Genomic DNA, 16,279 nt, shown 5'->3' with positions numbered 1-16,279 from the left:
GTGTTAATTAATGACTCGTTAACTCGGCCCCGCACGGGTCAGTGGTTTAATGTGTGTGGGGCGGGATCTGTGGGGCGGGATCTGTGGGGCGGGAAAGATGGGGGGGGAAATATGGCGTGGGGAGGGACTTGGTTTTGAGGGAAAAGGGTCGAAATTGGGTGAAAATTGGGTGGGAAATGGGCGGGAAGGGGACGTAGTGAACAGCGTCTATGGGGCGGGATCTGTGGGGCAGGGAGACACTTGTGGGGCGGGAGGCTGTGGGGCAGCCCCATAGCGGGGGGTTCCCCTCGGCCTATAGGGCGGAAGGAGCCATTTGGAGCTGAAATTAGTTTGGTTTGGGGGCTGAAATTTGGGGTCAAATCGTGGCTTTGGGGCCAAAATTGGGGCGTTTCTTTAGGTACTTGTGGGGCGGGATCCGTGGGGCGGGATCCGTTGGGGCGGGTTGTGGGCTGCGGGGGGCGAGAGGGGACTCGGTTTTGGGGGAAAACGGGTGGGAATTGGGTCGGGTTTGGGCGGAGAGGTGACGGTCTGTGGGGCGGATCTATGGGGCAGGATCTATGGGGCAGGATCTATGGGGCGGTCAGTAGTTGGAGCCGCGCTCCTGCTGCCGGTAGCCCCCCCGCCGTAAGTAGCCGCCGTCGCCCTTGCGGTAGCCGTCCTTCTGATCTATGGGGCAGAGATGTGGGGTGAAGATGTGGGGTGGGGGGGAACCAGGTCTACCCCATAGATGGATGTACAGACCTAGAGCGCCCACTCAGCCCCGTAGATCCCACCCCACAGCTCCCAGACCCACAGATCCCACCCCATAGCACCCCCAGATCCTTAGATCCCGCCCCCCAGCTCCCAGCCCCATAACTGCCCCCCCAACCCCATTGGGACCTTTGGGCTGCCAGGTCTACCCCATTGAGACTAATGGGGCCACCAGGTCTACCCCATAGAGGGAGAAACCTATAGTGCCAACTCAGCCCCATAGATCCTACCCCACAGCTCCCAGCCCCACAGATCCCACCCCATAGCACCCCCCAGCTCCTTAGATCCCGCCCCACAGCTCCCAGCCCCATAACTGCCCCCCCCACCCCCACCAACCCCATTGGGACCTTTGGGCTGCCAGGTCTACCCATTGAGCCTAGTGGGGCCACCAGGTCTACCCCATATCTGGATTGCTAGATCCTGCCCCATAGCACCCAGCCCCATAGATCCCACCCCATAGCACCCCCCAGCTCCATAGATCCTGCCCCCCCAGCTCCCAGCCCCATAACTGCCCCCCCCAACCCACCAACCCCATTGGGACCTTTGGGCTGCCAGGTCTACCCCATTGAGCCTAGTGGGGCCACCAGGTCTACCCCATATCTGGATTGCTAGATCCTGCCCCATAGCACCCAGCCCCATAGATCCCACCCCATAAATCCCACCCCATAGCAACCCCCAGCTCCATAGATCCTCCCCACAGCTCCCAGCCCCATAACTGCCCCCCAACCCCACCAACCCCATTGGGACCTTTGGGGCTGCCAGGTCTACCCCATTGAGACTAATGGGGCCACCAGGTCTACCCCATATCTGGATTGCTACATCCTGCCCCATAGCACCCAGCCCCATAGATCCCACCCCATAGCACCCCCCAGCTCCATAGATCCCGCCCCCCAGCTCCCCAGCCCCATAACTGCCCCCCACACCCCACCAACCCCATTGGGACCTTTGGGCTGCCAGGTCTACCCCATTCTGACTAATGGGGCCACCAGGTCTACCCCATAGAGGGATAAATGTATAGCGCCAACTCAGCCCCATAGATCCCACCCCACAGCTCCCAGCCCCCACAGCACCCCCCAGCTCCTTAGATCCTGCCCCACAGCTCCCAGCCCCCATAACTGCCCCCCCAACCCCATTGAGACTTTGGGCTGCCAGGTCTACCCATTGAACCTAATGGGGCCACCAGGTCTACCCCATATCTGGATTGCTAGATCCTGCCCCATAGCACCCAGCCCCATAGATCCCACCCCATAGCACCCCCCAGCTCCATAGATCCTGCCCCACAGCTCCCAGCCCCATAACTGCCCCCCAACCCCACCAGCCCCATTGCGATCTATGGGCTGCCAGATCTACCCCATTGAGACTAATGGGGCCACCAGGTCTACCCCATAGAGTTACATGTGGAGTGCGATCTGTGGGGCAGCCCCATAGCGGGGGGGTCCAACCCATAGAATAGAAGGGGACGCGCTTTGGGGGAAAATTGGGTTTTTGGGAGTGAAATTGGGGTGTTTTGGGGGGTGAAATTGGTTTTCTTGGAGGCTGAAATTATTTTTTTAGGGGTAAAATTGGGGGGTTTGGGGGGAAAAACTGTGGAGTTTGGGGCGAAATCGGATTTTTGGGGGTGAAATCGGGGATTTGGAGGTGAAATTGTGGCGTTTTCGGTTGAAATTGGGGGAGTTTGGGTTGAAATTGGGGGTGTTTGGGTTGAAAATCTGCGGTTTGGGGAGTAAAAATGGCATTTTGAGGGGGGATATTGTGGCTTTTCGGGGGCGAAATCGGGATTTTGAGGTGAAATTGTGGTTTCGGGGGGTGAAACTGGGGCATTTCGGGGTGAAGTTCCGGTATTTTGGGGCGAAATTGGGGTTTTTTGGGGGTGAAAGGAGGATTTTGGGGGGTTTTTGCCTCGTACCTCGGAAATACCCCCCGTACGTCCCCTGTTTGTGGTCGAACACCCGCTCGTTATTTTCCACCAGGTTCCCCAGTTTCTCCGCCAGCTGAAGCGCCAAATTCTGTTGGTTCGTGGGTTCTGTGCGGTGCATCATGACGGTGGACGTGGCTGGTCCAGGGAGGCCTAAAAATGGGGAAAAATGGGGGAAAAATGGGGGTTTTGGGGTGTTTTTTGGGGGGGAGTTGGTGGTTCAAAATGGCGGCCGCAGAATCACCTCAGGGAGGAAAATGGTGGATTTGACCCCTCAGAAAAGGGATTTGGGGGGAAAAATGGGGGATTTGGGTCACTGTGGGGCTGGGGCATCATGGCCGTGGATGTGGGGTGGTCCAGGGAGGCCTAAAATGGGGAAAAATGGGAAAAATGGGGTTTTGGGGGCGGATTGGGTGGTTCAAAATGGCGGCCAGGGAATCACCTCAGGGAGGAAAATGGTGGATTTGACCCCTCAGAAAAGGGATTTGGGGAAAAATGGGGATTTGGGTCACTGTGGGGCTGGGGCATCATGGCCGTGGATGTGGGGTGGTCCAGGGAGGCCTAAAATGGGGAAAAATGGGGAAAAATGGGGGTTTTGGGGGCGGATTGGGTGGTTCAAAATGGCGGCCAGGGAATCACCTCAGGGAGGAAAAAGGTGGGATTTGACCCCTCAGAAAAGGGATTTGGGGGGAAAAATGGGGATTTGGGTCACTGTGGGGCTGGGGCATCATGGCCGTGGATGTGGGGTGGTCCAGGGAGGCCTAAAAATGGGGAAAAATGAGGGTTTGGGGTGTTTTTTTGAGGGGAATTGGTGGTTCAAAATGGCGGCCGCAGAATCACCTCAGGGAGGAAAATGGTGGATTTGACCCCTCAGAAAAGGGATTTGGGGGGAAAAATGGGGGATTTGGGTCACTGTGGGGCTGGGGCATCATGGCCGTGGGATGTGGGGTGGTCCAGGGAGGCCTAAAAATGGGGAAAAATGGGGGAAAAATGGGGGTTTTGGGGGCGGATTGGGTGGTTCAAAATGGCGGCCAGGGAATCACCTCAGGGAGGAAAATGGTGGATTTTTCCCTCAGAAAATGGATTTGGGGGGAAAAATGGGATTTGGGTCACTGTGGGGCTGGGGCATCATGGCCGTGGATGTGGGGTGGTCCAGGGAGGCCTAAAATGGGGAAAAATGGGGGAAAAATGGGGGTTTTGGGTGTTTTTTGGGGGGAATTGGTGGTTCAAAATGGCGGCCGCAGAATCACCTCAGGGAGGAAAATGGTGGATTTTTACCTCAGAAAAGGGATTTGGGGGGAAAAATGGGGGATTTGGGTCACTGTGGGTCAGTTATGGGTCTCTATGGGTCTCTATGGGTCCCTATGGGTCTCTATGGGTCCTCTCATGGGTCCTATTGGACTCTATGGGTCTCTATGGGTCTCTATGGGTCCCTATGGGTCCCTATGGTCCCTATGGGTCTCTATGGGTCTCCATGGGTGTCTATGGGTCCCTGTGGGTCCTATGGGTCTCTGTGGGTCTCTATGGGTCCCTATGGGTCCCTATGGGTCTCTATGGTCCCTATGGGTCCCTATGGTCCCTATGGGTCTCTATGGGTCTCCATGGGTGTCTATGGGTCTCCTGTGGGTCCCTATGGGTCTCTGTGGGTCTCTATGGGTCCCTATGGGTCCCTATGGGTCTCTATGGGTCTCTATGGGTCTCTATGGTCCCCATGGGTCCCTATGGTCCCTATGGGTCTCTATGGGTCCCTATGGGTCCCTATGGGTCCCTATGGGTCCCTATGGGTCTCTATGGGTCTCTATGGTCCCTATGGGTCTCTATGGGTCCCTATGGGTCTCTATGGGGTCTCTATGGGTCTCTATGGGTCCCTATGGGTCTCTATGGGTCCCTATGGGTCCCTATGGGTCTCTATGGTCCCTATGGGTCCCTATGGGTCCCTATGGGTCTCTACGGGTCCCTATGGGTCCCTATGGGTCTCTATGGGTCCCTATGGGTCTCCATGGGTCCCTATGGGTCTCCATGGGTCCCTATGGGGTCCCTATGGGTCTCTATGGTCCCTATGGGTCCCTATGGGTCTCCATGGGTCTCTATGGGTCTCTATGGGTCCCTATGGGTCCCTATGGGTCCCTATGGGTCTCCATGGGTCTCTATGGTTCCCTATGGGTCTCTATGGGTCCCTATGGGTCTCTACGGGTCCCTATGGGTCTCTATGGGTCTCTATGGGTCCCTATGGGTCTCTATGGGTCTCCATGGGTCTCTATGGGTCCCTATGGGTCTCCATGGGTCCCTATGGGTCCCTATGGGTCCCTATGGGTCTCCATGGGTCCCTATGGGTCCCTATGGGTCCCTATGGGTCTCCATGGGTCCCTATGGGTCCCTATGGGTCCCTATGGGTCTCTATGGGTCCCTATGGGTCTCCATGGGTCCCTGTGGTCTCCATGGGTCCCTATGGGTCCCTATGGTCCCTATGGGTCCCTATGGGTCCCCGGGTCCCCGCGGGTCTCACCATGAGCTCCTCGTTGATGATCATCTTGCTGATGATGCTGTGCACCGTGGGCAGGTCCAGCTCAAACATGGCCGCCAGCGTCTCCATGCTGCGCGGGGCGGGGTCAGCGGGGACACGCCCCCCTCGCTGGCCACGCCCCCTCCCACCCCCCGGCCCCGCCCCTTCCGGCCCAGGTCACCTGATGGAGTCGTAGACGCTGCTGTAGGTGAAGAGATACGTGCGCAGGGACTCCTCCTGGATCTTCCTGCGGACAAGATGGCCGACGGGTCAGGGGGACACAAGATGGCCGACGGGTCGGGGGGGGATGACACAAGATGGCCGACAGGGTGGGGGACAAGACGGCCGCCAAGTTCAGGAGGAACAAGATGGCCGACAGGGTGGAGGGGGGAACAAGATGGCCGACAGGGTGGAGCGGGGAGGAGACAAGATGGCCGAGGGGGTTGGGGGACACACAAGATGGCCGCTGGGGTCAGGGACACAATGATGGAGGTCGGGGGGCGGGGACAAGGGCCCCAAACGGCAGCAGAAGGGCCCAAGATGGCGGTTGATGGTGAAAGGGTCTTGAAGGCCCAAAAATGGAGGTTCATGGACAAAGGTCTTGAAGGTGACAAGATGGCGGTTGATGCTCAAAGGCCTTGAAGGCCCAAAAATGGCGGTTGATGCTCAAAGGCCTTGAAGGCCCAAAAATGGCGGTTGATGCTCAAAGGCCTTGAAGGCGCCAAGATGGCGGTTGATGCTCAAAGGCCTTGAGGGCGCCAAGATGGCCAAAGGCCTTGAAGGCCCAAAAATGGTGGTTGATGCTCAAAGGGTCTTGACGGTGCCAAGATGGTCAAAGGCCTTGAAGGCCCCAAGATGGCGGCTGATGCTCAAAGGCCTTGAAGACGCCAAGATGGCGGTTGATGCTCAAAGGCCTTGACAGCCCAAAAACGGAGGTTGATGGTGAAAGGGTCTTGATGGTGCCAAGATGGCCAAAGGCCTTGAAGGCCCAAAAATGGCGGTTGATGCTCAAAGGCCTTGAAGGCCCAAAAATGGAGGTTCATGGACAAAGGGCCTTGAAGGCGCCAAGATGGTGGTTGATGCTCAAAGGCCTTGAAGGCCCCAAGATGGCGGTTGACGCTCAAAGGCCTTGACAGCCCAAAAACGGAGGTTGATGGTGAAAGGGTCTTGAAGGCGCCAAGATGGCCAAAGGCCTTGAAGGCCCAAAAATGGAGGTTCATGGTCAAAGGGTCTTGATGGCGCCAAGATGGTGGTTGATGCTCAAAGGCCTTGAAGGCCCAAAAATGGAGGTTCATGGACAAAGGGCCTTGAAGGCCCCAAGATGGCAGTTGATGCTCAAAGGCCTTGAGAGCACCAAGATGGCGGCTGATGGTGAAAGGGTGTTGAAGGTGCCAAGATGGCAGTTGATGCTCAAAGGCCTTGAAGGCCCAAAAATGGTGGTTGATGCTCAAAGGCCTTGAAGGCGCCAAGATGGCCAAAGGCCTTGAAGGCCCAAAAATGAAGGTTCATGGACAAAGGGCCTTGAAGGCCCAAAAATGGCGGTTGATGCTCAAAGGCCTTGAGGGCGCCAAGATGGCGGTTGATGCTCAAAGGCCTTGAGGGCGCCAAGATGGTCAAAGGCCTTGAAGGCCCAAAAATGGCGGTTGATGCTCAAAGGCCTTGAAGGCGCCAAGATGGCGGTTGATGCTCAAAGGCCTTGAGGGCGCCAAGATGGTCAAAGGCCTTGAAGGCCCAAAAATGGCGGTTGATGCTCAAAGGCCTTGAAGGCCCAAAAATGGCGGTTGATGCTCAAAGGCCTTGAAGGCGCCAAGATGGCGGTTGATGGTGAAAGGCCTTGAAGGCCCAAGATGGTGGTTGATGCTCAAAGGCCTTGAAGGCCCAAAAATGGAGGTTCATGGACAAAGGGCCTTGAAGGCCCCAAGATGGCGGTTGATGCTCAAAGGCCTTGAAGGCCCCAAGATGGCGGCTGATGGTGAAAGGGTGTTGACGGCGCCAAGATGGCCAAAGGCCTTGAAGGCCCAAAAATGGAGGTTGATGCTCAAAGGCCTTGAAGGCGCCAAGATGGCGGTTGATGGTGAAAGGGTGTTGACGGCGCCAAGATGGCGGCCCGGCCCCGCCCCGGCCCCGCCCACCTGACGAGCATGGCGCGCACGCGCTCGGCCTGCGGGAACAGGTCCCAGACCTTCCCGTTCATCTTGTCGTTGACCACGAAGCCGTGGCAGCTGCGCCAGTCGCCCGTCTTCATGGCCTTGGAGGCGGCCACCACGTGCTCGCGCATCGACTCGGGGGGCCCTGCGGGGACAGCGAGGGGCGGGGGGTGACAAAGTGGCCAAAAAAGGGGGGTCGGGGGGGGGAAATGGGGAAAAAACGGGGAAAAATGGGGGTTTTGGGGGGAAAATGGGGGGGATTGGGGATTCAAGATGGCGGCGGCGGAATCGCCTCAGGGAGGAAAATGGCGGATCGGACCCCTCAGAAAAGGGATTTGGGGGGGAAATGGGGGATTTGGGGGGGGAAAGGGGGATTTGGGGGAAAAAATGGGGGTTTGGGGGAAAAAATGGGAGTTTGGGGGGGAAAATGGGGGGGATTGGTTATTCAAAATGGCGGCCGCAGAATCACCTCAGGAGGAAAATGGCGGATTGGACCCCTCAGAAAAGGGATTTGGGGGGGAAAATGGGGATTTGGGGGGGAAGGGGGATTTGGGGGGAAAAATGGGGGTTTGGGGGGAAAATGGGGGTTTGGGGGGGAAAAAATGGGGGGGATTGGTGGTTCAAAATGGCGGCCGCGGAATCGCCTCAGGGAGGAAAATGGCGGATTGGACCCCTCAGAAAAGGGATTTGGGGGGAAAAATGGGGGTTTGGGGGGGGAAATGGGGATTTGGGGGAAAAAATGGGGGTTTGGGGGGGAAAATGGGGGTTTGGGGGGAAAAAATGGGGGTTTTGGGGGGGAAAATGGGGGGGGATTGGTGGTTCAAAATGGCGGCCGCAGAATCACCTCAGGGAGGAAAATGGTGGATTGGACCCCTCAGAAAAGGGATTTGGGGGGAAAAATGGGGGTTTGGGGGGGAAAAGGGGGTTTAGGGGGAGAAATGGGGATTTGGGGGAAAAAATGGGGGTTTGGGGAGGAAAAAATGGGGGTTTTGGGGGGGAAAAAATGGGGGTTTGGGGGGGAAAATGGGGGGGATTGGTGGTTCAAAATGGCGGCCGCAGAATCACCTCAGGGAGGAAAATGGTGGATTGGACCCCTCAGAAAAGGGATTTGGGGGGAAAAATGGGGGATTTGGGTCACTGTGGGGCTGGGGCATCATGGCCGTGGATGGGGGGTGGTCCAGGGAGGCCTAAAATGGGGAAAAATGGGGAAAAATGGGGGTTTGGGGTGGTTTTTTTGGGGGGATTAGGGGATTCAAGATGGCGGCGGCGGAATCACCTCAGGGAGGAAAATGGCGGATTTGACCCCTCAGAAAAGGGATTTGGGGGAAAAATGGGGGTTTGGGGGAAAAAAGGGATTTTTTAGGAGAAGGAAAAGGGATTTCTCTGAGGAAAAAGTGAGGATTTGGGGGGGAAAATGGGATTTTGGGGCGGGGAAAAAAGGGATTTTTGGGGGGAGGAAAAAAGGGATTTTTCAGGGAGGAAAAAATGGGATTTTCGGGAGGAAAAAAAATGAGATTTTTTTGAGGGAAAAAAGGAGATTTTTGAGGGGGAAAAAAGAGATTTTGGGGAGGGAAAAAATGGGATTTTGGGGGGAAAAAACGGGATTTTGTGAGGGAGAAAACGTGACATTTTGAGAGGAAAATAACGGGATTTTTTGGTGGAAAAAAAAGGGATTTTTTGGGAGGGAAAAAAATGAGATTTTTTTGAGGGGAAAAAATGAGATTTTTGAGGGGGGAAAAAGAGATTTTGGGGAGGGAAAAAATGGGATTTTGGGGGGAAAAACGGGATTTTGTGAGGGAGAAAAAGTGACATTTTGGGAGGAAAATAACGGGATTTTTTGGCGGAAAAAAAAGGGATTTTTGGGAGGAAAAAGAAATGAGATTTTTTTGAGGGGAAAAAATGAGATTTTTGAGGGGGGAAAAAAAGAGATTTTGGGAGGAAAATAAAGAGATTTTGGGAGGAAAATAAAGACATTTTGGGAGGACAAAAACGGGATTTTTTGGCGGAAAAAAAAAGGGATTTTGGGGAGGAAAAAATGGGGTTTTTTTGGGAGGAAAAAATGAGATTTTTGGGAGGAAAAAAAAGAGATTTTGGGAGAAAAAAAAAAGAGATTTTGGGAGGAAAATAAAGGCATTTTGGGAGGAAAATAAAGGCATTTTGGGAGGACAAAACCGGGATTTTTTGGCGAAAAAATGGGAGTTTTGAGAAGAAAACCCAGGATTTTTGTGGGGAAAAAAGGCCGATTTTTTTTGGGGGGGCGGGGAAAAAAAAAAGGTATTTTTGTGGGGGAAAAAAAGGGCGTTTTTGGCGGGGGGAAGCAAGGGCGCCTGAGGCGCTGTCTCACCCAGCAGCGGCTGCCGCTCGCCCACGCGCAGCTGGTGGTGGAACTGCTTGCTGATCATGCGGCGCCGCGCGTCGAACTCGTGCGCCGCCATGTAGGGGATCTCCAGCAGCATGGCGGCCACCAGGTAGACGCACTCGAGCAGCTCCAGGTTGACGTGCATGTGGAACGGGACCTGGCGCCGCTTCTCCACCTTCTCCTGCTCGGGGTTGCGTTCCTGGAGGCTGCGCAGGAGCAGGCCCTGGCCCAGCAGCTCCTTGGCCCGGCCCGACGACTGGATGTCCAGCAGGGCGTTGTGGGCGTCCTTGATCAGCCCCTCGCGGAAGGCGCAGATGCCCAGCTGCACCATGGTGCGGTTGTACAGGATCTGCGGAGACAGCGCGTTTGGAGAGGGTTGGATGGTGGGAAGGTCATTGAGGAACCTTCGGGAGATGACGGAAGACCGTTGGAGAACAAGATGGAGGATTTGGAGAGGATGGAAATCTCATGGGGAACCTCAAGGAGATGATGAGGAAGCCATGGAGACAAAGGCAGAGGGTTTGGAGAAGGTCGGATGGTCAAAACTTCACGAGGAACCTCAGGGAGATGATGGAAGACACATGGAGGATTTGGAGGAGATGGAGTGGATGGAAATCTCCTGAGGAACCTCAAGGAGATGGTGGAAGAGCAATGGAGATCAAGATGCGGGATTTGGAGAAGGTTGGATGGTGGAAACTTCATGAGGAACCTCAAGGAGATGAAGAAAAAGGAGAATGTGGGGGACAGAAAATGGCGGAAACCTCCGGAGGAACCTCAACAAGACGATGACGGAGAAGGTAGAAAATGGTGGAAACCTCAACGAGACGACGATGGAGAACGCGGGATGGTCGGAAGGTCATGAGGAGACGGTTGAAGGACTTGGGGGGGAGCAGAGAGACCCCAAATCCCCCCCCATAGACATTTGGGGGTCAGAAGGAGCCCCCAAAACCCCCCTCACTCGACCTCCTCGGGTGTAACGTCACCTCCTGGTCTATGGCGTCAAACCTGGGGCCCATATCAGCTCCTGCCTACGACGTCAACCCCCGGCTCAAAACGGTGGAAAACCGGCTCAAAATGGCGGCACCGAGGAAGGGAGAATCACTTCAGACCCGTTCTGTGATTCGAATCACAAAATGGCGCCAGAATCACCTCAAAACACAAAATGGCGCCAAATCACCTCAGGGCTCAAAATGGCCCCAAAATCACCTCAGGGACAAAATGGCCCCAAAATCACCTCAGGGACAAAATGGCCCCAAAATCACCTCAGGATCAAAATGGCCCCAAATCACCTCAGGGTGAAAATGGCCCCAAATCTCTCAGGGTCAAAATGGCCCCAAAATCACCTCAGGATCAAAATGGCCCCAAATCACTTCAGGGTCAAAATGGCCCCAAATCACCTCAGGGGCAAAACGACCCCAAAATCATCTCAGGATCAAAATGGCCCCAAAATCACCTCAGGGACAAAATGGCCCCAAAATCACCTCAGGATCAAAATGGCGCCAGAAGCACCTCAGGGCTCAAAATGGCCCCAAAATCACCTCAGGGTCAAAATGGCCCCAAATCTCTCAGGATCAAAATGGCCCCCAAATCACCTCAGGATAAAAATGGCCCCAAAATCACCTCAGGGTCAAAATGGCCCCGAAATCACCTCAAGGGTCAAAATGGCCCCAAAATCACCTCAGGGACAAAATGGCCCCAAAATCACCTCAGGGTCAAAATGGCGCCAGAATCATCTCAGGATCAAAATGGCGCCTGAATCTCCTTGGGGTCAAAATGGCCCCAAAATCACCTCAGGGCTCAAAACGTGTGATGTCAACCCCTGCGCGTGATGTCACCGCGGCGGCCCTGACGTCATCACCTGCACGGGGGGGTCGGCGTGCTGGATGTTGTCCTGCAGGTGCGACATGAGCATGAGGTCGCGCGCCTGGTACCAGCGCCCGTGCAGCGCGTGGTGGTAGATGTGGCACAGGATGGCGCAGGTGCGGATGCGGTCGGTGCGGTCCTTGGCGTACAGGAAGCGGCACAGACGCTCCATCAAGGCCGCTGAGTCTTCCTCTTCCTCCTCCTCGTCGTCTTCGCCCTCCTTTTTCTCCGGGGCGCCCTCGGCGGTGATCTGGAAAGGGGAAAATGGAGAGAGCGGGTGTTGGGGTTGGGTCAAAGTGGAGGGAAATGGGCTCAAAACGGCGGAGAATCGGCTCAAAATGGTGGAGAATCGGCTCAAAATGGCGGCGCCAAGGGAGGGAGAATCACTTTGGACCCATTCTGTGATTCGAATCACAAAATGGCCCCAAATCACCTCGGGGACAAAATGGCCCCAAATCACCTCAGGGGCAAAATGGCCCCAAAATCACCTCAGGATCAAAATGGCCCAAAATCGCCTCAGGGTCAAAATGGCCCCAAATCACCTCAGGGGCAAAATGGCCCCAAAATCACCTCAGGATCAAAATGGCGCCAAAATCACCTCAGGGTCAAAATGGCCCCAAATCTCCTCAAAACTCAAAATGGCCCCAAAATCACCTCAGGGTCAAAACGGCCCCAAAATCACCTCAAAACACAAAATGGCCCCAAAATCACCTCAGGGGCAAAATGGCCCCAAAATCGCCTCAGGGACAAAATGGCCCCAAATCACCTCAGGGGCAAAATGGCCCCAAATCACCTCAGGGACAAAATGGCCCCAAATCACCTCAGGATCAAAATGGCCCCAAAATCACGTCAGGGTCAAAATGGCCCCAAAATCACCTCAGGGACAAAATGGCCCCAAAATCACCTCAGGGGCAAAATGGCGCCAAAATCACCTCAGGGTCAAAACGGCCCCAAATCTCCTCAAAACTCAAAATGGCGCCGGAATCACCTCAGGGTCAACTCTGACAAAATTCATCTGGAGTTTTGAATTCGATTTTGGATTTTTCAAGGTGTTTTTTTTTTTTTTTTTAATTTTACATTTTATTGTGTGGAAAAACCCCGAGTCGGCCCAACTCTCCTGCTCGGTCAGCGCTAAAAAACGGGTCAAATCAGCAGAAAAACAGTAACTTGAGTGCGACTGCGTCTCTGCTTTAAATTATTTTAAATCTTTAACTTATATTATAAATCTTTAACTTCAATCCTAAACATGACCCTTATTTTAAATCTTTAACTTGAATCTTAACTTGTATTTCGAATCTTTAACTTGTATTTCGAATCTTTAACTTGTATTTCGAATCTTTAACTTGTATTTCGAATCTTTAACTTGTATTTCGAATCTTTAACTTGTATTTCGAATCTTTAACTTGTATTTCGGATTTGTGACTTGTATTTTGAATTTGTGACTTGTATTTCGAGTCTTTAACTTGTATTTTGAATTTTCAGCTTGTACTTTGAATCTTTAACTTGTAATTTGAATATTTAACTTGTATTTTGAGTCTTTAACTTAAATCTTGGGGCGCCAAGAGCAGCTCAGGCCTCAAAATGGCGGCGCCAGAATCACCTCAGGCCTCAAATTGGCGGCGCCGGGGGCACCAATTTGGGGGTTTTTCGCCTCAATTTCTTCATATAACCGAGGAAAATTCTATTTTCTTGTCCTGAGCTGATCCCGCCACCCCCGGGGCCACCATTTTGACCCTGAGGTGATTTTGGGGCCATTTTGACCCTGAGGCGATTTTGGGGCCATTTTGAGTTTTGAGGTGATTTGAGGCCATTTTGTCCCTGAGGTGATTTTGGGGCCATTTTGTGTTTTGAGGTGACTTTGGGGCCATTTTGCTCCTGAGGTGATTTCGGGGCCATTTTGTCCCTGAGGTGATTTCGGGGCCATTTTGTCCCTGAGGTGATTTCGGGGCCATTTTGACCCTTGAGGTGATTTTGGGGCCATTTTGACCCTTGAGGTGATTTTGGGGCCATTTTGAGTTTTGAGGAGATTTTGGGCCATTTTGCCCCTGAGGTGATTTGGGGCCATTTTGCCCCTGAGGTGATTTTGGGGCCATTTTGTCCCTGAGGTGATTTTGGGGCCATTTTGAGCCCTGAGGCGATTTTGGGGCCATTTTGAGTTTTGAGGTGACTTTGGGGCCATTTTGCCCCTGAGGTGATTTTGGGGCCATTTTGAGCCCTGAGGTGATTTTGGGGCCATTTTGTCCCCGAGGTGATTTTGGGGCCATTTTGTCCCCGAGGTGATTTTGGGTCCATTTTGTCCCTGAGGTGATTTTGGGGCCATTTTGAGCCCTGAGGTGATTTGGGGCCATTTTGATCCTGAGGTGATTTTGGGGCCATTTTGAGCCTTGAGGTGATTTTGGGGCCATTTTGTGTTTTGAGGTGACTTTGGGGCCATTTTGCTCCTGAGGTGATTTTGGGCCATTTTGTCCCTGAGGTGATTTTGGGGCCATTTTGCCCCTGAGCTGATTCTGGCGCCATTTTGATTTCTGAGGTGATTTTGGCGCCATTTTGACCCCGATGCGACTCCGGCGCCATTTTGAACCCCAAACCCCTTCCCACCCCACCCAAACCTCCCCCGAAAACCCACAAATAACGGGTCAAATCTCACGTTTTCCGGCGTCGGGCGCCGCGGTTGGCGCGTCCCGTAGTCGAACTTGTAGTAGGTGTGCAGGACGCGGCGCAGGTGGACGCGGCAGAGCTCCTCGGTGGTGCCGCCCGAGCGCTGCAGGTAGCGCTGCAGCCGCGCGATGATGGCGACCACGCGCGACTCGTCGCGGAGACGCTCCACGTACTCTGCGAACGCGGATATGTGGGGCCGGGACCCATAGATGGACCCATAAATGGACCCAGGGCTGCGGTAGGTGGTGGTTTTACCTCAGAAAACTCAGGTTTGGGGCGGTCGCGGAGCGTTAAAATGACGTTTTTTTGCCCCAAAAGTGCCCCATTTTCACCTGGAAACACAGATCTGTGGGGCCGGGACCCATGGCTGCGCTAGGCCGCGGGTTTACCTCGTAAAACTCAGGTTTGGGGTGGTTATAGAATGTTAAAATGACCTTTTTTTGCCCCAAAAGTGCCGGTGTTTGATGTGAAAACACAGATCTGTGGGGCCGGGACCCATAGATTGACCCATAAATGGACCCAGGGCTGCGGTAGGTGGTGGTTTTACCTCAGAAAACTCAATTTTGGGCAGTCAGGGAGCGTTAAAATGATGTTTTCTTGCCCCAAAATGCCCCATTTTCACCTGGAAACACAGATCTGTGGGGCCGGGACCCATAGATGGACCCACGGCTGCGCTAGGCCGCGGTTTTACCTCGTAAAACTCAGGTTTGGGGTGGTTATAGAGCGTTAAAATGACGGTTTTTTGCCCCAAAAGTGCCGTTGTTTGATGTGAAAACACAGATCTGTGGGGCCGGGACCCATAGATTGACCCATAAATGGACCCAGGGCTGCGGTAGGTGGTGGTTTTACCTCAGAAAACTCAGGTTTGGGGCGGTTGCGGAGCGTTAAAATGACGTTTTTTTGCCCCAAAAGTGCCGTTGTTTGATCTGAAAACCCTGATCTGCGGGGCAAAATTGGGAATTTTTGGGAGATGAAATTGGGAATTTTGGGAGACGAAATTGGGATTTTTTTGGAAGACAAAATTGGGATTTTTGGGGGGCATTTTGTTGAGGAAAACTCGTATTTTGGGGGGTGAAATCAGGAATTTTTGGGGGTGAAATCAGGAATTTTTGGGGGGTGAAATTGTGTTTTCTTGGGGTGAAATTGGCTTTTTTGGGCAAAACGGTGGGTTTTTTTCTGTGAAATTGGTTTTTTAGGAAATGAAACTGCGATTTTTTGGGAGATGAAATTGGGAATTTTTGGGAGACAAAATTGAGATTTTTTTGGGAGACAAAACTGGGAATTTTGGGAAACGAAATCGGAATTTTTTTGGGAGACGGAATTGGGATTTTTTGGGGGGCATTTTGTTGAGGAAAACTCGTATTTTGGGGGGTGAAATCAGGAATTTTTGGGGGTGAAATTGTGGGTTTTGGGGCTGAAATTGGTTTTTTGGGGGGAGACGAAATTGGGATTTTTTGGGGGGAGACAAAATTGGGATTTTTGGGGGGCATTTTTTGGAGGAAAAACTCATATTTTTGGGGGTGAAATGAGGAATTTTGGGGGGTGAAATCAGGAGTTTTTGGGGGTGAAATCGGGAGTTTTTGGGGGCGAAATCGGGAGTTTTTGGGAGGGCGAAATTGGGATTTTTTGGGAGGGCGAAACTGTGTTTTGGGTCCATTTCAAAGCACTAAAACGCCTTTTTTTTGCCCCGAAAGGGCTGCGTGGGCCCCGGGGAGGGGCAACGTGTGGGGCTGGGCCCCATAGATCTCACCCTGCGAATGCGGGTCCGTGTTCTGCATGATTTTGGTGAATTCCTCGTCCATTCGCTCCACCAGCGTCAGGATGCACCCGCGGACCCGGTACGGCTGTGGGGCAGACCCACAGCGACCCATAAGTGACGGTTCTGACCCATAACTGAGCCCCCAGACCCAGAAATGACCCCAAAATCACCCCCAAATGGCCCATAAATGACCAATAAATGACTTTCTGGACCCATAAGTGACCCACAGCGACCCACAAGTGACGTCTCTGACCCATAACTGAGCACCCAGACCCATAAATGACCCATAAGTGACCAAAAAGTGACCAATAAATGACCCCTTGGA

General features: G+C 53.6%; 1 protein-coding gene across 2 annotated transcripts in view; it reads right to left on the bottom strand.

Moving 5' to 3' along the window:
- Positions 1-31: 31 nt before the first annotated feature.
- The window catches only part of EIF3CL (eukaryotic translation initiation factor 3 subunit C like), a 43,813-nt gene continuing 27,565 nt past the window's right edge, over positions 32-16,279 (bottom strand). The window contains exons 14-23 of one of the 2 annotated variants that reach the window (XM_065655285.1): positions 15,946-16,039; positions 14,185-14,369; positions 11,533-11,787; positions 9,660-10,023; positions 7,301-7,460; positions 5,350-5,415; positions 5,172-5,259; positions 3,808-3,827; positions 2,657-2,799; positions 32-666 (exon numbers count right to left, since the gene is read on the bottom strand). In XM_065655285.1, the coding sequence (XP_065511357.1) occupies positions 581-666; positions 2,657-2,799; positions 3,808-3,827; positions 5,172-5,259; positions 5,350-5,415; positions 7,301-7,460; positions 9,660-10,023; positions 11,533-11,787; positions 14,185-14,369; positions 15,946-16,039 (1,461 nt within the window). In that variant the 3' untranslated portion in view covers positions 32-580. Of the gene's footprint in view, positions 667-2,656; positions 2,819-3,807; positions 3,828-5,171; positions 5,260-5,349; positions 5,416-7,300; positions 7,461-9,659; positions 10,024-11,532; positions 11,788-14,184; positions 14,370-15,945; positions 16,040-16,279 lie in introns of those variants that run through there. The other variant, XM_065655284.1, reaches the window with a different exon arrangement.

The sequence above is a fragment of the Caloenas nicobarica genome, chromosome 38 (genome assembly GCF_036013445.1).
Source record: "Caloenas nicobarica isolate bCalNic1 chromosome 38, bCalNic1.hap1, whole genome shotgun sequence".
Taxonomy (NCBI): Eukaryota; Metazoa; Chordata; class Aves; order Columbiformes; family Columbidae; genus Caloenas; species Caloenas nicobarica.
The sequence above is the reverse complement of the archived record's forward strand: the minus strand, read 5'-3'. Positions and strand labels throughout refer to the sequence as shown.